The sequence below is a fragment of the Eleutherodactylus coqui genome, chromosome 1, assembly GCF_035609145.1.
Source record: "Eleutherodactylus coqui strain aEleCoq1 chromosome 1, aEleCoq1.hap1, whole genome shotgun sequence".
Taxonomy (NCBI): Eukaryota; Metazoa; Chordata; class Amphibia; order Anura; family Eleutherodactylidae; genus Eleutherodactylus; species Eleutherodactylus coqui.
Genome location: NC_089837.1, coordinates 394,364,052 through 394,390,889, shown reverse-complemented (window position 1 = coordinate 394,390,889; position 26,838 = coordinate 394,364,052). Strand labels below are relative to the sequence as shown.

The 26,838-nt window shown below is 43.3% G+C and overlaps 1 protein-coding gene across 1 annotated transcript in view; it reads right to left on the bottom strand.

Annotated features, from left to right (window-relative positions):
* EFNB2 (ephrin B2) overlaps positions 1–18,544 on the bottom strand; it is a 46,637-nt gene extending 28,093 nt beyond the window's left edge. Inside the window, exon 1 of the mRNA XM_066580011.1 lies at positions 17,986–18,544. Within this exon, the coding sequence (XP_066436108.1) occupies positions 17,986–18,107 (122 nt within the window). The 5' untranslated portion in view covers positions 18,108–18,544. The remainder of the gene's footprint in view (positions 1–17,985) is intronic.
* Positions 18,545–26,838: the final 8,294 nt, after the last annotated feature.

Genomic DNA, 26,838 nt, shown 5'->3' with positions numbered 1-26,838 from the left:
AGCAGTCCTCATCTTGGGGTTGGGGTAATGTGCTGCAGCCCTGTCATTCAGGGGTACACTGAATATTAGTGACCCTTTATTAGGAAACCCAAGTCTAATGTACAAACTACTCATATGCATCTAAAGAGGTTAAAGGGGTTAATTAACCAGGTAAACAAGTTCTAGTAAGTCATGTCAAATCCCCTGCCACATCAGCAAGGATGTGCTGATGTAAGGCCCAATGCCCACAGCTGTATTTGCAATGTGGGATCAGGAGCGAGCGGTCGCCTCCGAATCCCGCTGCAAATACTCCCCATAAGACATGCAAGGAAAAAGGTTTTCCATGCCCACGAGTGGAAATCAACTGCAATTTTCCACTCGCGAGGGAAGTTATATAGCAAATGAACGACTAAATGATATAGCGAGCCATTTATCTGCCTTTATAAACAGTCTGCACAAGAGTACCGACATCATTTGTTTGTTGGAACGATGGATCGTTTTGTCTAAGAGGGCCTGTAGGGTCACATGACCACTGAGTTTTTCGCTGTCAAAAGTGAGCCAAAGAATGGCTGCCATGGTCACATGACCCCATGTCAGAAAATCATTGCTGACGTAGCAAGAAGTGGAAGGCAGCAGGGGGCTGGACACTGGGGGGACTCAAATTGGAGGAGTGTATGGTAATGTTTGCTGCAGGCTGAGCAGCTTTCTTAAAATAATGGTTTCCTGGACAACCCATTTACTAGAAACACAGAAGAGCGAGTGGTGATCACGCCAGACATTATCTAGACGTTCAAACTCGAATCCTAATAAGTTATTCCCTGCCTTGGTGAAAAAACAGCTCAATCGTCTATCTTCAATTCTACAGCGCACGTCGAGAAGGCTTTTACATTGTGTGTCCTTTTAAGTAAAGAATGGTACTGGTGTAATTGTTAAGAGTTACTTGGATGAATATGTCCATACTGCTAAAAGGTTTTCGATAGTAAAAACCCCTTTTAATATTGTGGACCCAAAAATGATTGTACCATTTCCTTCGAATTGTATTAAATTACAAAAACAGCTGAGTGGTAGCAATTAAAAAAAAACAAAAAAAAAAAAAACACTTTTGGTCTAGCCAGAAAGTTACTCAAAGAGAATCAAGAGTCTATACAAATCTATTCTAGTAAAATAAAAAGAAAGACAAATTAGAGTGAAATACAGAGCGGATAGCACACATGTACTGTACAAGCATTTTACAATAATGTAATAGAAAAGGCAAAGGTAAAATTGGTGTTTGTGTTAGAAAACCAGTTATTAAAGAGAAGAAAGAAGGAAAACATAATCGTGAAGTCTAACCGCCTAATGCACTATCAGCGTGCGCGGTAATTAGTTGCTTTTGCTTGTTACCGTTGATAAATGATGCTTTCTGGTCTGGATAAGGGCCAGCTCTTGACCCATGACACTGCTACACACTTCAGCACTCCACACCGGCATCCCTCCCTTGGAAGAGGCTGGCAATCATTTTCCAACAAGGGCTTTCCACACAGAAGGCCCGCACCTTTTGTTCTATTCAGCATTTCCAATCTACGTACATAATATTTCCACTAGACAAGGAGTGAGCTCTTTGTAGGTACTTCATGTGAGGGCAGCAAACAAAAGGGGTAGGCAGCATGAGGGCACTCCTGAAGCCAACTGTACGCCATTAGATAGGCTGAGGCTACAAGGGTGATTGCTGCAGAAATCACATGACCAGTAGTACTTTCCAGGAATGTAATTAGAGCCTTTGCAGCCCCCAATAGAATGGGAATAATTGGTAAATGTATAAATAAACCTAGTCTGTCTGCCACTACAAAGTGGATGGGTGGTCCAACATTTGTGTTTGCCCACTACAAAAAAAATGTGTTCAGTTGTATGGGCATCTTCATATGCACACACACATGCTAAAGTTGATGAAAAGGGACAATTTCAAGCAAAATGATACTTTGTTGGGAAAAAAAACAAAACAAAAAAAATCAACGATGTTTGAAGTTTTTGTCAAAAAGTTTCCACCCCGCCCCTCTTTTGAAAGAAGGTTTCCAGAAAGACCACCTGCTGCCATCGAACATGTATTGCCAGTTTGAATATATGGCAAATATGGCCATAAACGTGTATGAGCAACGAATGGTCACCAGACTGGCTGTTCAGCCACCAATATACTTGTATCTAGTGAGTTATGTCTCCCACCGCAATGGCTGCAACGTGGAGATCCTGCAGAGACGGAGGCCTTCTCCAAGGACTGTCTGTATGCACATGATAGTCAAATATTCACAAGACACATAACTTACATCTGCCATGCCTACTGTGCGTTTTATGGACCAAGCTAGTAATTACATTTTTATCCGTCCTTTTAATAGACAATTTCTCCCTGGCTATAAATAGGAGTTCTTTATAGTTCCTAAAGACAAGGAGTACACAGTGTTATTATACATCTAGCAGGGAAACAAACTGTTCCTAATGGTAATTCTCTGGATGAAAGTTTGTCATTATGATATAAGACTGCAAGTACTTCTAATATTTTACTGTGAAGCTCCAAGACTTAGAAATGGAACCAGTTGAGCAAGTATTTGTTAGGCGTGTTCCAGCACATTTTTCTATGGCAGTACAATCGAATGCTTTCTTATTTACTAAATAGTAATTTATGCTGACATGTAGGGGGGCAGTTCTTACCCCCAGTGACCTCATGTTTTACTTAACAAAAGAACCTGTGTGGCGGTGTATAGATTTAATTCTTAATCAATTTCCCACCTCTGTCTGAATTGCTATTGATGTATTTCATGGTTCTCACCTGCACAATTTACTCTTAGCAGTGGATTCTTCTGAACTGACTGTTCGATTCATTAATGTGGGTACCATTCACGTCTGCTAATACTATTACATTGCATTGTAAGTCTTCATACTTTACAAAGTCATGCAAGTAGTAAAAAGGTATAAGGCAATATCACGGCTCTGACAGCAGGCAGAAACCCTTCTCCAGTGGGGTAATATCAGTATGAGCTAATTCATTATAAAGCATTCATCCAATATAAAGAAAAGTCCCTGAGTGTCCTATTCTATCACAACAATATACTGAAGAGTTTAGTAGTGTCTTTTGGTGAAAAAACAGCTCATTAAGTGATTGCTACCAAATGGTCCCAGACTCTTGCCTATAAGGTACCTTCATTTGACAGGGCATGGAGCAAGAAGTGATCAGTACCCAGTTTCCCCAAAACCACCTACCCTGAAAGTAAGCCCTAGCTGCATTACATTAAAAAAAAAAGGGGGGGGGGGGGGGGATTACTTATCCGGCTCATTCCAGGTCCCTCCCGCTGCTCTCCATAGCCCCACACTTATTGCTAAGTCCTCGGCCACCCACAAAGATCACTTCCTGGTTACGGGATTCATAAATCCCACCTTCAAGAACAATGGCGGATTGAGCAGCACTCAAGAAACAGCCATTCAATGCAGTACTCAATGAACCAATGCAATGGCTGCGATTGGTTCATCAAGTGCTGAATTGATTGGCTGAGCAGTGGCTGAAGAACCAATCACAGCCATCACATAGTGGGATTTATGAATTGGCTGAGTTGTGGCATTGATTGGCCAAGGACTGAAAGAAGCACGTCAGAGCTCCAGAGAGCAGTAGAAGGGAACCAGACTGAGCCTACTACATATAATAAGACATCCCCAAAAATAAGACCTAGTGCCTCTTTTGGGGCAAAAACTAAGACAGGGTCTTATTCGCTCTGTATCAGTGAACAACTTCTCAATCAGTGTAAAGAGGAGTCCCTCACTGAACAGCAGTTTGTAGTGAATGGCGATAGGTAGCAGAAAATTCTCCGGCCCACTCTGCCTGTATCCTCTGAACGACTGGCGCTTCGTCCCTCCTGGAAATGGCTGGCGAGTGACTATATGCCCAACATTCGTACTGTGTAGACATGCTTTAAGTCTGCCTTGACAAGGTCTCAGGATGCATTACTACTACGTGTGAGAAAGATGAAGGTCAACCACTTAGGAAGCCGTTATGGTAGTCACATTGGTTGCCACCTAGCTTTCCCAAAAGGGATAATGGTAAAGGACAATTCAAGTTCTTATATACTTGTGCCTTGATTTTATAAAGTGGCTTTTTGTGAACTGAACCAATAACCAAGAATTGGTAGTGTGATCTCCTGGGTCCCTACCTTGGATCTGGGGCCATAGCAGTATATTTAAGGGTTGCACAATAAAACAAGTAACCCAGGATGTCTAAGCAGCATACAGGTCTTTTATTAACTAGTAAGGAAAGTACCTCAGCAGCCAAGTGCCTCTTGCAGAACATACTGGAAGACTTCCCTTAGTCCTACTGGCACCTGTTAAACAACTGGCTCTATATATGCCAGCCATAAATCAAAGACGTGATGACAGACGTACAGGGCAGAACATTTGGCTTCAGCAAGCTGCATAATCATGTCTCCCCATCATAATAGAGTTTATAGCATACCATGATTTTAATCTGCAGGTAATTCACACCTGTACAGTCAGATTCCCAGCAGCAAGGCTCCAAACCACAGACTGCAATGGAGGGTGGGGTCTGTCTTGCTATGTGCAGGCGAGGCATTAGATAAACAATGACAGAAGCCTGGAAAATAATTCATGCCAAATGCTAATTCTGAGTGATGTCATTTTTTTTTCCTCTAAACTGGTTTTAAAAAATGCAAATGACATATCTGCATCATGCCAGTAAATAAAAGGGAATATTTATCTACCATTTGCTGCGTGTGACAAATTATATGACAGTCAATCACAAATGCATACGAGACATGCAATTAGCAAGTCAAATAAGTACTCTACATTTTATTTTCCATTTGTGGGACTCTTAACCCCCAATTCTAGGATTGCCATACCACAGCTGAATTTCTAGCTGACGTTATGCAAGAAATTCACCACCTCCCTCCCTGGACGTTCTTCTAAACACGTTGTAGAAGGATTCTAGGGGGCCGGTGGCCATGAGGTCCGCACTGTGCAACCGGATCAGGAGAGCTAGAAGCATCACTTGGCCATAGATGCATGGCACATAATGAAGCAACACCAGTTTTCTAACCTCCGGTGGTCTCATTACGCTACTGCACCAGCAAGATAGGTCTACAGATTCAAATCCATATGCCATGATGTACCACCACAAGCTCTTCCTTACTACTTTAAGTCCTTAAATCTAGGTTACAGAGAAGGAGTGAAAACACTTCAGTCCTGCCCTCCTTTTTCCACAGTGTGGTTTTCCAATAAAATGTTGACTTCTGTTGGTCCCGCTTTGTCTCACTGCAGTGTGATAGTTTGCAATTCAGGTTTTCTAATAGGCCTTCGAGATAGAATGTATTGAGGTGTTGGACACATTCTCTTTTTAAATGTATCCTCAGAAAATGACCCATTATATAAACCATATTTTGTATTTAACAGGTTGAAGAATTTTTGGTGTTTACATTTTTTGGTCAATGTACATTAAAAAGTTGAAATTCTGTATTTTTTTTCAATGACTGCAGAGTCCAATAGGCAGATACTCCCTGATCTATAGAGAAAGCTTTGCCCCAGTCGTCTCAAACATCACTGAAAGGATTACACTGAGAGATAACACCTATATGTAGATCAAGGCCCCTGCTGCAAGGAGTCGTGACCGACTCCTAGGGTGACCTCACAATGTGACTTTTCTAGGCAGACTGTTTTTGCAGGGTGGTTTGCCATTGCCTTCCCCAGTCATCTTATCTGGATTCATATAGGATATCCATTTCTTTCTGCCACGTAAGGTTTTCCAATTATGGGGAATAATGTAACCTAATTGCAGTTTCACTTTATTTTTTTGGAAATATGCCTATACAATTAATCCAGTCGACTCACCATTAACATTGCTTAATAAAAAGAACAAAAGTGATTGCGCCATTTCACAATCACGGTTACACACCGCATGCTGACTGAACACTATAAGGGTAGGTTTATGTAGGGTATGGGTTCATGTGGTGTAAACACTGCAGATCATCCACCAGTAAGTTGTAATTAATGAACTGTTTTTACAGGTCATTGGTTAGACCAAATAAAATAAAAATCATAAAACAAAAATACATGTTTAGTATCGCTGAAAGTCCGATCTACCAGAGTAATGCAAACTACAGGACGTTCTGCATGAAATGAGCCCTTGCACAACTATGGATGGAAAAATAAGTTATTGTGCGCAGAAAATTTCGAAAGAAACTTCAAAAATTTAATTTGAAAAAAAAAAAAAAAAAAACACTACATAAGTTTGGTACCATTGTGAGTGTACCAACTCATAGAATAAAGTTATGTCATTTTTCTTGCAGTTTGTGGGCTGTAGAAACAAGACGCACCGAAAGAGGGCAGAATTAAATTTTTTCTTCATTTTACTCCACTTTTTTCTAGAAGTTTTTCAGTACATTATATGGCACATTAAATATAGTGCCCTTGAAAAATACAACTCGTCCCGCAAAAAACAAGCCCTCATACAGCGACGATGGATAAATAAAGGAGTTAAGATTTTTAACAAAAAAATAAAAATGCTTAGTCACTAAGGGGTTAAATCAGCAGGTTTACCAGTGTAATCAGCAGGTTTACCAGTGTAATCAGCAGGTTTACCAGTGTAATCAGCAGGTTTTAATTTTACAGAAACATAATTCCTTTCAGTCACAAAATTTAAAAAAAACCAAAGTTGTACAGTGTAACCTTTCCTCAGGATAGGTAATCAATAGTTGCTTGGTTGGGGCCATCACCCGGCACCCCGACCGATCAGCCGAGCTGACGCATGCTGTCAGCGCCGCAAATACAGAGATTAAAGTGGAAGTCTCTGCGCCAACCTCTGTAGTAGCCGGAGCTTGTAACTTCAGGCACAGCTCTTATTGAAATCAACACAAGCTGTGCCTGCAGTTACAAGCACCAGCCACTACACAGAGGTCGGCGCAGAGACTTCCACTCCAACCTCTGTATTTACCATGCTGACAGCATACGCCCAGTCATCTGATCGGTCGGGGTCCCAAACAACGGACCTCAGCCGATCAACTATTTATGACTTATCCTATGGATAGGTCATCAGTAGTGTCGTCCCTGGAAAACCCATTTAACCCTTTCCAATCCACTGTCTGACGCCTGAAGACATTATGATTTAAGGTTGTACAGCTCTGATGTTGGAAGACGTCCGTCAGGGTTCTCTTACTGTATATTGCCAGCCACTCTGCTGCCGGAGCCTATCCAACGTGTCACCTCATGCAGTACTGGCTTTAGCCAGCAGATAGCGCCATTGTATAACGGCAGAAAAAGAGTAAGCCACCTAGGAAAACCAGGATACAAATTGGATTGGAAAGGGTTAATGCATGGTTTTAATTTATTTATTTTATTGTTCCTTTAAGGTCCGAGTATTACTACATTTGTTACTTTTCAATTACAGTTTGATTGTTTTGCTTTCCATCATAAATATCCATCTAAAGTCCTATTGGTATAGATCTCCAGGAAATATACAGCTTAAAACCCCAATATAAGTGCCCCCCCCCAAAAAATAAAAAATAAAATATGCACTTTGCTAATTTACGGAAGGCAAAGACGACGTATAGTATTTTAGGATAAATTTGATCTAGGCACAATAGATACAAGTTAAACCTAGGCCGTATTTGCACAATGCTTATACTAACTTGGAGCTAGCCGAGAAAGACGCCATTATTTGCAATTTTTCTAGTCCTAAAAAGCTGTGAACTGCCAAAATTTCCCAGCCTCAAAATTAAATGACATTTGATTGTGACTAGTGGAGGAAAAAAAAAAAAAGTCATCTTTCCTGCCCGGCTCAATGACAGACTTCAGCCTAAACCAGATTGACTGCTGACATCACTGCCCCAGCTATCTATTGTGAAACCTCTCGGTGAGACATCCTAATTCCTGCTGCCATTACATATTCAATCGCTAGATCTGTAAGCCTCTGCATTGGCTGCGCCGCCGTGTGCCAAGAACGGCTTCTTTTTTCCATTCTTACTTAGTGTCACTTTCAATAAAATGTATCCCTGCAATATGCACGTTCACAGTGCTCCTCTATTCTCCAGAATTTTCCAATTCGACTCCGCTGCTAGATTTGTTTGACTACCCGTCTCCTTCATAATATCCCCTCCAGACTGTGATGTGAGTTGTCTGCTCGCCTCGGCCGTGCCCGCCATCACTTAGGACAAAATATATGGACGCTTGTTGATATTACTCAAAATTAAAAGCCTTTTCTTAAAACCAAATGAACACATTCCTGCCACCGCCTGAAGAATATACGACTCGGTAGCCTGGGAACTTGTTAAAAGTGCAGTTGAAGGAACTTTTAATATTTATGAAATGCTTTAAATCAGCTGCTTTGTAATTAACAGCCATATCCCGCAATGAAATAAGAGGGTGTTGGCCAGTCGCAGCTGCCAAGATGGGGAAAAATGGCTTGCCCTTTGAAACCGTATTTGTTTGCAGAGGAAAGCCGATGACTGGCGTACAGAATAATGCTAATATTATCTAAAGATTACTCCGCTTTCAGTTTGCACAGTATTTTCCAAGCCAGCGATAAGGAACTAGAAGAATGTGGTTGGGTTGGCAATTACAGAGTCAATGCGTGAGTCATGCCATCCTATCAGGCAAGGTATGCCAGCAAGACCAAAAAAAAGTCGGATTCACGCCACTTGCCCCGCCGTTCTCATTAGGCGTGCGCACGGGAAAATGCATGATGATTTCTACAAGTCTCATTAGTCTCCAATTTACCGCACAGGTTGATTGCCATTCTGCATTACAGCCGCGCATTGTTGATGTTATTTAACGCTTGAAAATGGCAGAATTGTGCTTTACAAGCTGACAAACCTTGTGGATTGTCAGGACGGAGAAATGAATGCAGACAAGTGAATAGCATTGTAACTGCCGGCTTCCTCCTTTCCGCAGGGAAGACATAAATAGGATTACCAGGCACCTAATGGCAGAAATACAATTCCCCCAGCCTTGGCCAGTGCGGGGCTCAGGCATTTATGGGTGGCACGTAACAACATTTATGATATGGCACATGCCAGATGTGGAAAGCAAACTATTCAGTAGTCGAAGGAAATGAGAGGCAGACAGGCGCTGTTTTACATCAGCACTCTATACAAATAAGCAGTAGGCCAAAGCCATTTACTTTTGTCATTTGAATGCCATAAATATGCAGTTTCCATTTGAAAAGCTGGAAAAGGCACAAAAGTCTGCTGGACACAGAATGTTATAGTTCCTTACGCCATAAATACTTGAATCAAGGGCCCCTTGCTGAACATCGGGTAGCACAAAGGTCTGGTAATGCCTAAATTAACCCCTTTACCACCGGCTTTAAGAGACCAGAGTTCTTGTTGATGTGATTTTCAGGAGGTTCTCATTGCTGCATTTCAAAAGCCATAAGATTTTATTTTTATTTTTTTCAGTTGACAGCCATGAGGGCTTTTTTCGTGGGAAGAGTTGTATTTTATAGCAGCACCATTTAGGCATATGGGGAGGTGAAAAAAAAAGTTCGGACGGTTTTTCGGCGTTTTGTTTTAGTGTGCTCAGCATGTGATATAAACAACTTTATTCTGTCTCGTCTTCGGATTAAAAGCCATTTTAATTTTAGTTTTTAATATTCAAAAGTAGAAAAATCGAATTTGAAGATAAATTTGTGTTCCTACGTCCTAAGACTAGCATTTAACTTATCCACCCACAAAAAGCTTTACAACAGCTTGTTTTTAGTAAAAATTGCATTTTTAAGTTTTATTTGGAAGCATATAAAATTTTTGGACCATTTTATTGCTCATTTTGGGAAGAGTGAAAAAACAACTTAAACATGGACTAAAAAAAGTAAAAAGTATAAAAACATGATTAAAAAAAAAATTGCATTTATCTTGGGAGAATTTTCTCTTTTAATCAAAATTATTTATACGGAAAGTAATCCCCCCCCCCCTCCTGCCCCCCACGTATTAAAAAAAAAAAAGTATGAAAAAGGTATGCCAGCAAAAGAAAAAAAATTCCAGCCCAGTAGGGTACTTGAATATGTAATTTACTGATGGCACATTACACCGCAATACTTGTGTGTTGCAGGGCATTATGACTTACTGTAGATACGACAGCCTTTGGCAAGGTGAAATACACAGCCATGAATGGTAGGCCTGGAAGCCAGTGCAAAGAACAATTCTAACCTTCTGGTACCTCAGGACTGTGTAATGGGAGACCCATGGGGTAAAAGGAAGGGTTGTGGGAGCCCTCCCTCTGTTGACAGTGGAATCTAAAGGGTTAAGTGGGATCAGAGTTCTGATTCCAGCAGTTAGTGTGGAGTGTCAGCTGTATACTACAGGCACCGCTCCTGCACCATCACTGCACTTAATACAGTGGCTCACAGGAACCTCACGGTTCCCAGGACACGCTGTTGTGCCATAGGGTGTTAAGGGACTAAAAAAAATGCATGTTACTTGTAGACTAGCAGAAAGCATATCAATGGATTGTGTTCTGCTTCATCTTATTTACTAAAGGGGTTCTTCAGTCTCACTGAGAAACGCCCTGGGCAGGCATGTCTGTACCTGCACAGAAATACACACACTTTGGCACATTCCAAGATGTACTTGCATAAGGAGTGTCCTTTACTAGGAGCCCACTGAAGAACCTCTGCAATACTTTTCGAAATATAATCACTTGTATCTATAAAGTGCGTATCTGGCCATATATGGGAGCTGGTGTCCACTCCATATTGCAATTCTGATCAAAAACAGAAATGGATCCCTGCTGCTCCAGCACTACAGTTGACTAAAACATCTCCCCATGTATTAAAGTGCAGATAGCAACTACTGATGGATGGTCTGTCTAAGGTACTATAGGTAAAGATCTATTGAGTTATCATAAGGCACATAAAACCAAGTGACAAACTCCTCTCTGCTACATCTGTAGATCCTTCACAAATGTATCAGTTCCCCGGCTTGATGTTTTCTATTAGTTTTATCTCCCAGGTTATTTTTTCTTCTTATCTGTCACGCAGATGACACCATGTTAAGGTATATGCTCTTGAATTTCCTGCAACAGAGAAAGATGTAAAAACCTGGAAACTTCTCCAAGCCGCCCTGCCAAGAAACATGATTTAATGAAATCATCTGAGACACACTTAATCAAAAAAGTGTGTTTAGGATTATTTGTGCAGACAGAACAGTTACTGTGAGCTTCTGTGTTTTCTCCCAGCCCAACTACTCTTCCAGTATAAAGAATGGCCATTGGAGCTATAAAACAGATCTCCCCGTCTCCTGCACCTGTACTACCACATCTCAGCATGGAGTTTAGTGTCTCTTCAGTGGATCTTGTGTCTGGAGTGACAAAGTGCAGGAGAAAACAAAAGCGAAAAAGCTTTCCTTCCTTGCTTTTACAGGGCTGTTTTCATCTGGAGAGCAGAAGTCAGGAAATCATCTTACTTTGTACTACATAACAAAGAAGCAATGACTTTAAACAAAGATGAGACTACTGTAGTTAATGGGACATTTCACACTGAACCAGCCCCCCCCCCCTCTTATTTCTGCTACTAAAGAATCAATGTTCCAGAAACATGTTTAATAAATATGTATCAGAAATGCAGAACAAAGTTTTTTTAAACACTTCCTTTAAATATGTTACATCTACTGTAACCATTTCCTACACAATCCCATACTCATGCTAATGTGAAATACGCTGAAATTTTTGGAACTACCGGTAGTTGATAAATCAACCTCATCAACCAATATGTTGATTCAGAGCTTAATTCAGTTTACAGTGTAGTTTCAGGGCCAATGGGAAAACTATAGCAGCTAATAAGCCTATACAAAAAAATAGCAAATCTCATTGCTTAGTATTAGAGTTCTACTGTCCACCACCTGTATGCATAGGTGTCCCCCTACCCAAAAGCAAGACCCATCTTCTGCAAGTATTAATTCAAGCTTCCAAGTTTTGTGCACTTTACAAATACCCAAAGGCCCCATGCAAGGCATTCAGCCTCTTAACAACCCTTTCAGATACGTGTCAGCTCTTACATCAAGTTAATCTATGTGTTGCCATGGTTGCACCCTTTATTTGCCTTTCCGTTTGGAAGAATATGTGGAATACAGGAATATGGTGGCTCTATTGCCATACAATCAGATTACTGATGCTCGTTCCACCATGCCTTTCTTCCACAATTCAATCAAAAGGGATCAGTTTCTTTAGAGGTTGTTCTAGATTTAAGTCACTTCTGTATAGATCTAGCCAGAGTCGTTGTAATCCCCTTATTAAACGATGACCATGGCTAGATTTGCTTAAAAAATAAAAGCAAATTGTTTCAGCTTTTGTTTTTAAAAATCGAAGCTACAAAATGGATTACGAGCAAAAATCAGCAGATTTCACACGGCTAGTAGAGTACTGAATTTCCAATGAGCATTAAACACGTTCAACAGGAAAGCTGTGTGAATGCTTTACGTTTTTTCTTTATGAGACAGGACCTGAAATGCTCACGTCTTTTGTCTAGTTAGCCTCGGAGGAAACAATGTAGCCACAGGAACTTTTCCAAGCTTTTCTAGTACTGACTATTTGCTTTCGCATCCCATACGGATAAAAAAAAAATTATATATATATATATATATATATATATATATATATATATATATATATATATATATATATATATAAATAAATATAATCTGGAGGAGAAATCTGGACAGAAGTATTTGGCTCTCAACCGCCAAGTCCACATATTTTAAACACACCCATTTTAATTACTGAATGGCATACAAAAAACTATGAAAATGTGACCAGAAAAACCACCTTAACTTCTTTCAACCTTTATGGAGGAAAAAGCTATACATCTACCAAGCCTTCATAAAACGGACTTGTCTGTAGTCTTAAGTGGAGTATAAATGACAACCTAGAAACTAGTAACCTTTGAGATAGAACTAGCCCTAAAACTTACTGGCATTTATGCGTTTTGGGTTTTACATTGCCATCTGGGAGATTGCTGGCCCATTAGCAGCAAGAATGGGTGGCCAACTTTTAAAATCTAAAGCCTTTTGTTCATTCACGAAACTAGTGACATCACCAAGATAAAGCAACTTGGCCTACGCCTTTGTATATAACATTTGTATAATACAAGATGGCCACTATCCTTAAACTAAAAGCTAGTGACATCACTGAAGTGCAAGGCAGTAAGGTTTAAAGCTTTTCAGGAATATTCCCAAAAGTGCATAAAATGGGCACTTCATCCCATTGACTATAATAGTCTACTAAACTTTAAATAAGCAATTCTGTGAAAAATGGACCTATATATTAATAGCAGCTCCTCGAGTCTCTGCACTTTACAGTACAACAGTGCCAGACAATCCACAAACATATGCTTAATGCATTGCACAGCTTGTGTATGCACCTTCTAGCAAGCGACAATGCTGACCTTTCATTTGCAGGGTGATCATGACGTCGTCTGTAGGTAAATAGAAAGCATAACAGCTTTATAGGCCCGTAATCAAAGCTTGCAATAAAATGCAAAATCATCTTAACACATGAAGTGAAACTACAGCTGAGCCGAGCCTGCCCTTTGAGCCCTCTATAAAGGGTTCTTGTAATAGAACCCACTGACTTGTGTTTATCTGGATAGTCTATAATGACTTAACCTTATTTATAAATGTGGGCTAGTATTTATTTACAAAGCTCATCTACAATCCAAACAAGAATTCTATTCTACAACACTTCTAGGCCTCATTTTCTACAGTCCATTTCAAGTAAAAACTGGGTAGGGGTGATAGAATGGCAGAATGGCACTCCCTATTTCTACATTAATATTCCTGAAGGTTTTCTCCCAGGTTCCAAAAACATTTCCGGGAATTACAGGAAGAATCAATATTTATGACTTAAATAGGAGTTAAAAAAATTTGCAACTCAAAGTGACAAAGTGCATAATTCAGCTTTGTTCGGCTGGCAATAGCTAGGGGAGTTCTGACATTGTAAGTCTTTAGGGAAGACGGATGAGCTGACAGTAATACCTTCGATATAAAAAAAAGCTTCAACAAACAGATTAACAAGCAAAATGCAAGAAGTCCAGCCGCTCTGACATTCGCTTTTCTAGTTACATGCTACAACAGTAAATTAGGAATCCATTTGGCGCAAGAAGAGTCTTCCTGCGGCTTCCAGGCATCTGACATTCTATACGTTTCAAGGTAAATCCAATGTGAGTACTGACTGAAGATGGTTGATTGTCAGGAATTCCATTATTTTCTCCGGTAATTGATATTTTCCCTTTTCTTTATATACCCATCAATACATGAAAGCAGCCTCCAATTTACAGCCATCTCCATCAGCATATTCTAGACTAACATACCCTTCTGCTGATTAGTAAACAGGGCCAAGAAAACATCTGAAAATAAATACATTTCATTGTTCCCTACTTTGAACGGACAATCTAAAGACAATTACCGAGCCAAACAAAGTGCTTTACCTGAGCGAGCTTTATAGATAAGAGTCTTGGAGATAATTACAAGAGATAATGTAACAATTAAACCCCAGCTGAACCATGGAAGATAGATAAAAGGGAATCAGTATATCTAAATCTCAGCCTCTTCTGGGTCTAGTGGATGTCAGTAATTTACCTGAGCCAATATAGTGTGCATGTGTCAAAGCAATGGGAAAGGATAATGAAATAAAGATGTTTGCATTAGTCCTCCAAGTGTCGTCAGCGAAAACTTTGGGTGTTTGAGATTTAGAGGTAAGTGCTTCACTAACCATTTTATCCGCAGCTATTGTTTCTTCAGCTTGAAGCCATAATTGGGAGGGTTAGAAGGGCCATCCCTTGGGGAAAGGATTCCTAAATAAATTCTTGTCTACAACAGTTTACCAGAGACAGATATGGTTTCAGCCGGGCACTTTGTTGAAGGGCTGGCTCAGTTGTCCCTTGGAACAAGGACCATTGCCTTCCACTAATGCTAACACAACACATGAGGAATGTGCATGCAAAAAGCAGCAACCATTCCACCCTGGTGCTTTCTCCTTTCTTCCATTCTATATCAAAACGGACATGATTAACCCAAATGCAAACTGAGGACCAGAGTTCAAGGGGGTATTTACACAGCACTGAATGTGCACTTGCTTACCCGAAGAACTGCCTTATGCAGTGCATCCACCTGGGTAATTTACCTACAGTGGTCTGTGCCAACACAGTAGTAAGCAAGAAAAACTCAAAATGTTTCAATTGGAAATTAACTAGAAACAATCTTGATATACTGTTACTGTAAATCAACACGTCTCCATGCCTAAACATAAAGGCAGCAGTCTGGTATAGGCATGAAGTGCACATTTTAATAGGACTTGCCATTTAGATTAGCATAAAAAAATTGTTTTTCCCTAATATTCGTGACAGTCAAACTATTAGAATGTATTTATATGGTATACGGTGGATCAAGCGCAGGCCTGTTTAGAAACAAAGCAGATCTATAATATTTTAAGGCCATAGCATGAAAGCGGCAAAGGATGCCCTCTAATCATAGGAGAGTCTGAGGAGAGGTCTTTAAACTAGTAATGAAAAGTTTCCCTCCTTCCATATCCCCAACAGTTCTATCTATGTATTTAATATGCTGCAAGAAATCACTGGACCAAACTAACATCTCATCTGGAAAGAGACATTCATATTTAATCGCTGATCCCCAAAGACAGAAATGACATGTATTATTTAAGAATCATGTCTGCCTGTTGCAAATATGACAGTTTTTAACTCCCAATATGTGACATTAACAGCAATCCACGGTATATGGAATGATACTTTTCTGCATCATGAAGACAAGCCGTACAAACTAGAGCACAATTCTGCCCCAGGAGAAATAGGTGACGTTTGTTAATGCAAGTTCAGTATCACCGATTGATAGGCAGTGCTGTCTCAAACACTGTAAGCCACTGAGGAATGAAGGAACATAGCTGCCATTTGTACTGAAGTGAATATAGGAGGCGTATAGCCATACAGGCTGCAATACAGCAATCACCCTGTAATCTAAGGTGTGCAGGAACCCAGCCACTATTAAATACTACTAAGAAAAAAATTCTAATGTGACAATGTAATCAAATGCTTGGCTTTTAGTGAGGCTGGAACACTGGGAGCCTGAGCGGGAGCCAGCATTGTGTATTGGAAGAGTGACCTCTGTAGGACTGACTTGATCACTGGTTTCCAAATGTCTCTTTAACATAACAAGTGAACCTTTTGGAAAGTAACATATTGGGAGGGATGGGATGAGTTCAGCTTTGCCAGTTCAGTAATATACTGCCTATGATTTATACAATGACAGGATACACACAACTGGCCTAGTGGAAAACCTGCCTTGTAGCTTCACACAGTGCTTATTAATGGCAAATACTCCACCACTTACTACAGAGTGAGTGAAAGCCTCACTGTTTAACCCCATCAACACTCCCAGGTAAGTAGACTGCTTAATGACAAGGATATCAGGGGGAAAGGGTGAACTTAAATTGTGCACCCTTGTTTAGGCTGATCACTGGGCAGATTAGCTAGGTGTGAGTTAAATAAAGGTGAAGGAGTCTGAATTACTCCCCTATTAAAAGAACTCCTATTACTATCCATTTATGGGAAGTAACATTAACCCTTTATGGTCCTGCATCCCCCAGCAATAGTGTTAAATCCCCTGCTTCCCCCTTATACAAACTGCACTATCTTCACATATAGATGCCCAATGAGCCTCCATATGAGAGCAGTGACCTCATCACCTTGTAAAAGCTTTCTAATGGCCGCTTTTGGCCGGTCCGGTGTAGCTCAGGGATAAGTAGCAGAAGAGTATATAGGGGTCTGCTGGCTAGACATGGCACCGGAGGATGAAGTATGCGGGAAAGGAGGCAGCGCTGATGTATCCCGGGCGCTCAGCAGCAACTGCGGTCCCAGCACGGAGCTGATTAATGGCCTCACACAAGCAGTTAGCCCTGGCACTGCCAGGCGAGGGGACGTGCCCACCGATGAGACATGCCATCCGGACAGCCGACAAGAACAAGTGCTGCAGGCTCTACACCAGCCGGGATGGGGAAGGGGGCGCCGCGCTTATCAGATAGCAGGCCCTACTGGGGCATCTCCTATACACAGCAGTATACCGGCCTCCCACCGTGCCGAGCCCCGACCTCCAAGCCGGCAGCGGCAACAACCCCCTCTACTCCGGTATATACTACCCGGCCACGGCGTCACCCAGTACCACCCAGCAGTGCCACAGCAACCCTCCAGAACTCCGGCACTACCCTGCAGTCACCCATCACTATACACCAGTAGCCCACAGTACTCCAGCATTACCTCCCAGTAGCCCAGCTGAGCCCACTGTATTCCGGCACTACCTCCTAGTAGCCCATCACCATTTACCAGTAGCCCACAGTACTCCGGCACTACCTCCTAGTAGCTTATCACTATACACCAGTAGCCCAGCTGAGCCCACAGTACTTCGGCACTACCTCCTAGTAGCCCACCACTATATATCAGTAGCCCACAGTACTCCGGCACTACCTCCTAGTAGCCAATTACTATACACCAGTAGCCCACAGTACTCCAGCATTACCCTTCAGTTGCCCATCACTATGCACCAGTAGCCCAGCATGAGCCCACAGTACTCCAGCACTACCTCCTAGTAGCCCATCACTATACACCAGGAGCCCACAGTACTCCAGCGCTACCCTTTAGTTGCCCATCAGTATAAACTAGTAGTCCAGCATGACCCTCCAATACTCCACCACTATTTTCTAGTAGCCCATTACTATACAGTAGTAGCAGCTTTCCATGGCCCATCAGTAGCCCAGAATGGCCGTCCAGTACTCGGGCACTACTTCCAGTGGCCCAGCACGGCCCTCCAGTAGCCCAGCATCACCTTTCAGATGCTCAGTGTAGCCAAGCAGCACCGCCAGCCGCCGGCCCTTCCAGCAGACTTAGTAGCCCAGAAACCGTGTCAGTGCTATCCAGTAGTCCAGCGAACGCCTCCACTAGCCCCGCGCTGCAGCCAGCAGTAGCCCCGCGGCAGACAAGACACTTACTTGGGGTTGGAGGAATTCCAGTAAATGGGATCTAGTACTAGGGATCTGGTGATAGCAGTCCTGATCAACAGGATCCACACTCCCAGGCTGTACTTCCATAGCGAGTCCCCGCCGAGTGCCATAGTGCTGGGGTGTCACCGCGGGATCCTCTCGCCACACCGGGAGCTCCAGCAGATGTCGTGCGATCTAAGCGAGTCCAGGGACAAATCAGCGCCGCATCCAACCAGATCGCCCGACACGGTCAGTCCTCACTCCGGTAGGGGAAAAGAATCAACTCCACTGCGAGAACTCCACACTGTATCCTAAGGCATCACATAGGAACACACGAAGGAGCCGGGAGCCCAGCATCCGCTCCGTGCCCGCCTGGCACCACTGATCCTCGGGGAACCAGCCCGCAGTGATGGCAACGAGTGCAAAGTGCGCCGAATTATCCAGCTCTACGTGGTGAGTCCCTATACTCCAATCCCGGGGAGCCCGTAAATCCGTCGGCCACTCCTGTGGCTGGAGATGGCAGTGTGCGCAGCAGCCGCACTCCTGTGTGTGATGTCCTCTCCTCCAGCCACACTCATCCAAAGTAACCGCGGACGGCGGCGAGCCGTGCGACTATAAACTGTGCCCGCCCCCTCCGTTCTACTCGCTCATTGGCTGACAAGCTCAGGCTCCGCCGCGATTGGTTGCGCTTGACGTCAATCACAGGCTGAGGCTGCTCTCCAGAGCGGAGTGTTGTAGATGACAGGTACAGACCTCCCATACAATCTACGGCGAGAACTCATCTGCCGCTCATTAATATTCATGAGGAGACCCGCTAACACCCGCCCCCTCCCTGCTGCACGGAGCCCCCGGCGGCACACACACAGTGCCCCGTCCATGAGACTAGTACCTAGCGTACAGACTGCGGCTACTCAGCGACTACCGCCTGTATGCTGGCGTGCCTACCTACTGAGACACTTACCGCCAAAGTTCTGTCTGACCATGTCCTTCATATATATGTGCGCCCAGCCATGGCAGAAAGTCGGCTATGGACCATCCGTTATAGATATCTCAGCTGAAGTAGTAACTGTAGTAACTGTATATATACCTCCTCACGAGACTAACATACACACATATATCTATATATATATATATATATTCATGTCTGCCCCCGTCCTGTAAATAGCTGGGACTAGAGGGAGAGGGGAGATGTGGAAGGAGAACCAATACTGATAGCTGCCATTGGGAGGGAGCAGAATGACTGATAATAAAGTTACTAATAATAATAAAGATACTAATTATACAAATTAACAACAGTCAGTCCACCTCAAATGGAAACAGAGGTTTTACGGCGTGGAACGCCGCACCAATTGATTTTCTACATGACATCTCCGTGTATAACAAATAAGGCAGATCCTCGGTTCCCCTTCGCACACGGACTTGCTGGCCGCTTATAGCACAAGATACGTGGAGGAGACTTTGAAAACTCTTCACAGCGAATCCGCAGCGTTTTTCTTTTAAACCGCTATGGATTCTAAATGCGCCGCAGGTCTATTCGGGGCGCCTGCACACGGGGGTATGGCAAAATCAGCTCGCTCCTGGTCAGCTTTTTTTGCACAGAGAACTAGTGTGCTTCGCTGTCAAATACAGGCACCGCTAGTTCCCAAGGGGCGAGGAGTCACCCGCACCGATTTAAATGGCTATTAAGCTAAATAAGGGGCGAGTGTTTGGCACACCTCCCATAGACCTTGTACATGTATAGTGGCACACCTCCCATAGACCTTGTACATGTATAGTGGCACACCTCCCATAGACCTTGTACATGTATAGTGGCACACCTCCCATAGACCTTGTACATGTATAGTGGCACACCTCCCATAGACCTTGTACATGTATAGTGGCACACCTCCCATAGACCTTGTACATGTATAGTGGCACACCTCCCATAGACCTTGTACATGTATAGTGGTACACCTCCCATAGACCTTGTACATGTATAGTGGTACACCTCCCATAGACCTTGTACATGTATAGTGGTACACCTCCCATAGACCTTGTACATGTGCAGTGGCACACCTCCCATAGACCACGTACATGTGCAGTGGCACACCTCCCATAGACCGCGTACATGTATAGTGGCACACCTCCCATAGACCGCGTACATGTATAGTGGCACACCTCCCATAGACCTTGTACATGTATAGTGGTACACCTCCCATAGACCTTGTACATGTATAGTGGTACACCTCCCATAGACCTTGTACATGTATAGTGGTACACCTCCCATAGACCTTGTACATGCGCATTGGCACACCTCCCATAGACCGCGTACATGTGCAGTGGCACACCTCCCATAGACCGCGTACATGTGCAGTGGCACACCTCCCATAGACCGCGTACATGTGCAGTGGCACACCTCCCATAGACCGCGTACATGTGCAGTGGCACACCTCCCATAGACCGCGTACATGTGCAGTGGCACACCTCCCATAGACCGCGTACATGTATAGTGGCACACCTCCCATAGACCTTGTACATGTATAGTGGTACACCTCCCATAGACCTTGTACATGTATAGTGGCACACCTCCCATAGACCTTGTACATGTGCATTGGCACACCTCCCATAGACCGCGTACATGTGCAGTGGCACACCTCCCATAGACCGATGCGCACAACATACCACAGGAACTATTTTTTTTCACGTCTGCAAGAACCACACGCACAAAAAAAAAAAAAAATGAAATGAGAATGAAATTAATGGGTTCTATTCTCCGTGTTTTGCACGTGCGATTTTTCCACGTACAAAAGGTGCTAATATCCACTTGTCTGAAGGAGTCATTATGCTGTGGATTTCACCCCTTGTAATAGAAGTATTAAATCTGACAGCAAATCCACAATTAAAAATGCAGCAAAATGAACCCTTAAAGGCCGGCTTCACACTAGTGCGCTCATGAGCGCAGCGTTTTTGCGGAGCGAACAATACTGTTTTGCGTGCGCAAGGCATGTGCATTTGCAATGGGCAACAAAATGTGCACCGATTGAAATGGCTAATTAGTCTAATGAGTTCCAGATGTGTTCTTTTTCCTGCCCAGTTCCGCACGTCTAGTGTATTGTGCGCACATTTGCACATCCCCAATTACTTAAATGTGCAGGAAAACAAAGCATGCCACATTTTCAGTGCACGATGTGTAGAAGGAATACGAGCATGTGAGCGAAGCCATTAAAATCAATAGGCTCTATCCTTTGTGTATTGCGCACGTAAATTGCATGCGCAAATACACGCATAAATACACCTGTGTGAATCCGGCCTTGGTGCAGATTTGGCCACTGCGGATTTGCTGTGGGTTTTCCACTGCTGGAAGCCGGCAGCGAATACGCCACATGCGAAGGCGACCTTGTACTCAGACGCATTGTTTACTAATCTCACGGTTTCCTTAAAGTTTCCTCTCCTGACAGTTTTCACCTTATTGGAGATCTCAGGACTTAGTTATTTGCCAAAATAAATCTGGATTCCTCACTAACTCGCTTCTCTGCCGAAAAACTGCAGTGTGGAAATGTATGCGCTGCAGTGTGAGTGGTCTGTGAGGACCGCGCTGTATAAGCAGTGTCCGAGTACATACTGCACAGAGAGCCCAGAGTCCCGGGTGCCTGTGTCTGTCAGGATAATGGAGGAGATATAGGTATACAGACGCTCCATAGGAGGCTGAAGCCCCAGGGTGCACTTTTCTGAATAGAAGTGTCAGAAAACTTTGAAAGTCTAAGGCTTCTTCAGAAGGACATATTTATGCACAAAAAATTGTGTGCGCAAAACAAAGAATAGAACCCATGGCTTTCAAAGGGGTCGATCTTATTTTTTTTGTGCATGCAGAAAAAAAAAAAAAAAAAATTATATATATATATATACATACAGCACCTGCTCTATTTTCTTGTGTATTTGTGCACCAAATACCCCCATAAAAGTCCATGGGAGGTGCGCAAAAACACAAGAAAACCCACCTGATCTATTGGTGACACATGGAAATACAGCGATACATCAGCCCCAATCCTATACATACAAATACATTGGAGCTCCTATTAAAATACGAACCCCTTCACACGGCAGCAATTTACAGCAGGATTTTGTAAGCCAAAACAAGAAATAGAATGTACAGATAGAAAGTATAGTGGAAAGATCTGCATTTCTTCTGTATTTTGGACCCACTCCTGGATTTGGTTTACAAAATATTAATAAAATACACCCCTGTGAAGGAGCCCTAAAAGTCAGCGAAGGTTCAGTAGAAGGAACATTCTGCAGCTGCAGTCACAAAATGTGTGAGCAGAGCAACAAACGCGAGGCTTTCCCACACACGTATAAAACACGCTTCTCCACTGGTACTTTACCACTGTAAGCATGAAGTGCTGCATTTTCCTGTCCGGTCTCAGAGCTCCTTTAGAGTAGCAGATTTGTAAAATACACAGGCGCAGAGAATGTTGCCCATTGATATCAGTGGTTCGTTCTCATTTTACTTTTTTACATGCATCAAAAATAGGACCTGCTCTATTTTTTGCGTATTGCACAGCAAAAGCCTCCTATAGAAGCCGATGGAAGGTGTGTAAATGCGCAATGTGCTGTGCAAGACTGCGGGGCAAGAACACATTTGGACCTCGTTAGGCTAAATAGCCTTTTAAATCCGGGTGGGAATGTTTTGCTGTGCATGTAAACAGGCCATGCGTGTGCAAAAAGTATAGTACTATTAGCTTGTTACCTGCGACTTCATCCATGTGGAATTTATAGATTTTTTCATCTAATCTGTGTTTTGCTGTATACTGAAATGTAAAACGTTGAAATAGTGAAAGGAATGTAACTGCAATCTGCTATATCAGCACAGTTTTGTACACTGCGTTTTTGGTCTTGTTATCTTTTGCTAGGACCTAAAGGTTTGGTGGGCTTTATACACATAAGCACGCCACATACAGTTGCCCATGAGAAAGGCACATTTTTTTCTAAATGTACACCTGCTACCTTTAGGGTTTGCCCTTGAGCCTTCTTGATAGTCATCGCAAATGCTAGCTTATGCTGTGCATCCCCTTCCGCTGTGCTGCACTTATAATTGCATACATGTGGCAATGGTGTTTGCCCTCACATGTCTGCCCATTTGTGTAGGCATAGCTTATAATATGCACCCCCTTCTCCTCGGCCTCGCGGCATGAAGGTGCGCCTGCACAGCACCAAGTAAATCTGTCTTGGGAGTTCTATAAATTTTCAGGATAAAACGTAGCCTATGTCCTTCTCAGGATGCAAACTATCTCCATGACAAATATCATCAAAATCACTTCAGCGGTGTAGGCGTGAAAAGGTAACAGTTACTTCCGCATTTATAATATTAGTATGCATGTGCCGATATGAGGCGAACATATCTGCACATACGGTCGTCTGAATAAGCCCTTCCAGTGGTGATGGTGTGCTCTCCCCATGTACACCTTAGCAGCGCCTCATATACGACCATGTGACCGGTGAGGAAGGGTAAGCTACTGTGAGACCAGCTGACTGCACTGCCCATGGCTTTCAGTAGCGGCATACAAAATTATTCTGGGCAGAACAATTAATAATTTATGTTAATTTAAAACAATGAAAACAAAGATCTGGTACCGTGTTTTAAAACAATAGCACACCGATTCCCAAAATACTACCCATCGCCACCCACACTGCAAACTGTCACCGGACACAGTAGTAGTAGGAACAAGAACATCCTCTATAGAGTCCCTCCATGGATTCTGCATATATTATACGGATCTCTCCATATATAGGTCTATCTAGTATATCTTATAGATAGATGAGATGGAGGATAGATAGATCTGATGATGTTCTTGTTCCTACTACTGCTGTCTATGGTGACAGTTTGCAGTGTCTGCGGCGCTGGGTAGTATTTTGGGAATGGCGCTGAGCCCACTTCCCCAGGGGACGGGCACAGGGGGCCTGCAGACTGTCACCCAGAGCACTGAGACTAATAGCAGCCAGTTAAGAGGCGTCCATAAAGCCCTCAGTGACTGTCTGGTGCCCCGAGGACTAGTGCTGGGAGGTCATGTCTGATGGACATCTGCCCGCCCGCACACACACAGCAGTGGACGGCACGGAGCCGCTCCGTACATCCCGCTCTCACTAGAACACTATAGGGCTACCAGCTGAAGTTCCACGGAGTCACAGCGCCCACTAGCGGTGTCTATTCCCTTTTCTGATCTGACTTCTCGAAGACTCCTCTGGGTCCTACAGTCCCCACTTTTAACCTTTTCAGTGTCTTCCGTGCATCTCAGCAGCATTCTGCTGTATCTAAGCTGCAGTGTGATGTGAGCCAGTGATTAGTGTTGTAGTACAGTGACCCTGCGAGCTATTAGATGACTTTACTGCAGCATGATGTGCATTAGTGCGCATTCACACTCGTGTATTACAGATCTCTATTCACTTAGGTTTTTAATTGAAAAAAAAAAAAAAAAAAACTTGCCAAGATTCTGTTCACGTTCTTATTTTTCACACCTCTTTATGTGCACTGTGTTTTTTTTTCAATAAAGCAACATAAGGAAAATAATGAGAAAAATTGTTAACCCTTTAAGAAAAAAAGTAAAGAAATACAGACGAAAAAAAGTGAACAGAATACATAACCAAACACGGAATTAAACAAAGATCTGTATTAAACTAGGTTCACACGGGGCGACCCAACGATTATCGCTCCTCCTTCAGAGAGCGGAGGAGAGCAGGCTAGAGAAATCGCATCGCACTGCCCCTCCCCCACGCGCCTCCATTCACTGTAAGGGCTCCTGAAGAAGAGTGTCTGCTTCGATACACTGGCGATAGCGTGACATAATAACACTGTAAAGTCAGCTATTGCTGGCTATCACACTTAAATTTGCGCATTGGTCTGTACTTTTGTCACCTGTGGTGCCTTGGGGGCGCAAATGAGCACAAAAACAGAGCATGTCATCTTTAATTTCGCATGAAGGGGGAACATGGCTCCGAGGGTGGTTATGGGCAGGGGCAGCTCCTAAATGCCCCCATCTCTAGAGTCAGTGAAGCTTGTTTCTGAGCCCTTACATAACCTGCATTCAGACGGCGCGGTGGAGGTGCAGTCAGAATTGCGCTACATAAACCACATGCGGTTTTACCATGATTCACTGCGGTTTTTGTTGCAGCAAACTGCAGCTGTGGAATAAGTTGGCGCTATACAAATAAAGATTATTATTATTATTAATAAACTGTGTGGTTTTTTTTTCTGGTACATTTTTGACTGCACCTCAACCGCACCGTCTGAATACATATATATTAGCCCTATGAGATTACGGGTAGACCATGAAAGCTGGGACTTGTGGCTACATGACTGTCCAATTACTGTGCGCTGTCCTATAAGATGTGATGGTGTTTACACTGCTCTTCTTTAGAAGATATTGTAGCCTTTATGTTTGAAAAATACAATAAAACTCTGGGAGTTAGAGAATAAAAATTCCCTGGGAGCGGCTCCAATATTAAAGGGGTCCTCTGTCTGTGCCCCCCCCCCCCCACTTTGCCTGCTTTCAGCTGAGTATATAAATACAGATCAGTATGTGCTTCGAGGAAAATAACATTTATGGAGGCAAATACGGATGAAGTAGGGATGAAATGCTGATGACACTGCTGTAATGTCATCTGTAACATGTCCGTAATACGGATCCATAATACGGACATTTTACAATACGCCCATCTGTAACAAGCCTTAGGCCCAATGTCCACAGGCGGGTTTGATTTCTGGAATCCGTGCAGGAGCACCCACACAGGACATCCGCAAAACAAGCCACTAGAGATGAGCGAGTATACTCGCTAAGGCACATTACTCGAGCGAGTAGTGACTTAGTCAAGTATCTCCCCGCTCGTCTCTAAAGATTTGGGGGCCGGCGCCGGTGACAGGTGAGTTGTGGCGGGGAAGGGGGGGGGAAGCGGGGGGGAGAGAGAGATCTCCCCTCCGTTCCTCCCTGCTCTCCCCCGCCGCTCCCCGAATCTTTAGAGACGAGCGGGGAGATACTCGGCTAAGGCACTACTCGCTCGAGTAATGTGCCTTAGTGAGTATACTCGCTCATCTCTACAAGCCACCCATAGGGAGACATGGGCACCCGCAAAGCAGTTGAAAGCATGTGGATATGTTTTTCTCCCGATGTACGGATCGCACGTGCGGGAAGAAATTGCAGCATACTCCATTTTCCTGCGGATCCTGCAAGGACAGCTTCCATTGAAGTTAATGGAAGTCGTCTGATCCGCGAAACACCGGCAGCTGTCATTGTGGATGTGCAGCGTATCCGCAGGAAAGCAGGAGATTCAAAAAAGAAAAAAAGGCACTGCGCATCCGCCGTGCTGAAGAAAGAAGATCCGGCAGGCATGGAGGAGACCCGTGCTGGATCCAGAGAGGTAAGAAACTGTCTTTTTATGTCCATGGCCGTGGGCACGCATTGATTCCGCTGCGGGTTTCACTTTTACTCACCTTGGGTGCGGTTTGGGGTTCCTGGCTTTTTGTAATGCAGCATGCTCCAGAGATGGCGTTTTTTCCAAATGATTTCACATGGATTTCTCTATAGAGAGAAAAAAATGCCTGAAAGTATGTATAAAATAAGGCTCCAGGAAATCCTTGTAAAAATGTATGACGTTAAGGGCTCCCACACACTTGTGTTTTCTTAACGCTGCATTAACGCTGCATTTTAAAAAACGCACGTGTGTGTGTGGGAGCCCGTAGGGCCCCTGCACGCTAGCGCTTTTGTTGCACTTTTTTTCACGCGATTTTGCTGTGTTTTTTGGTGAAAGTCAATACGGATTTCTAATTTTAAAAAAAAACGCATCACACAAGTTAATGAGATTCGTAGGTTTGAGATGCTTACAAGTTGGTCA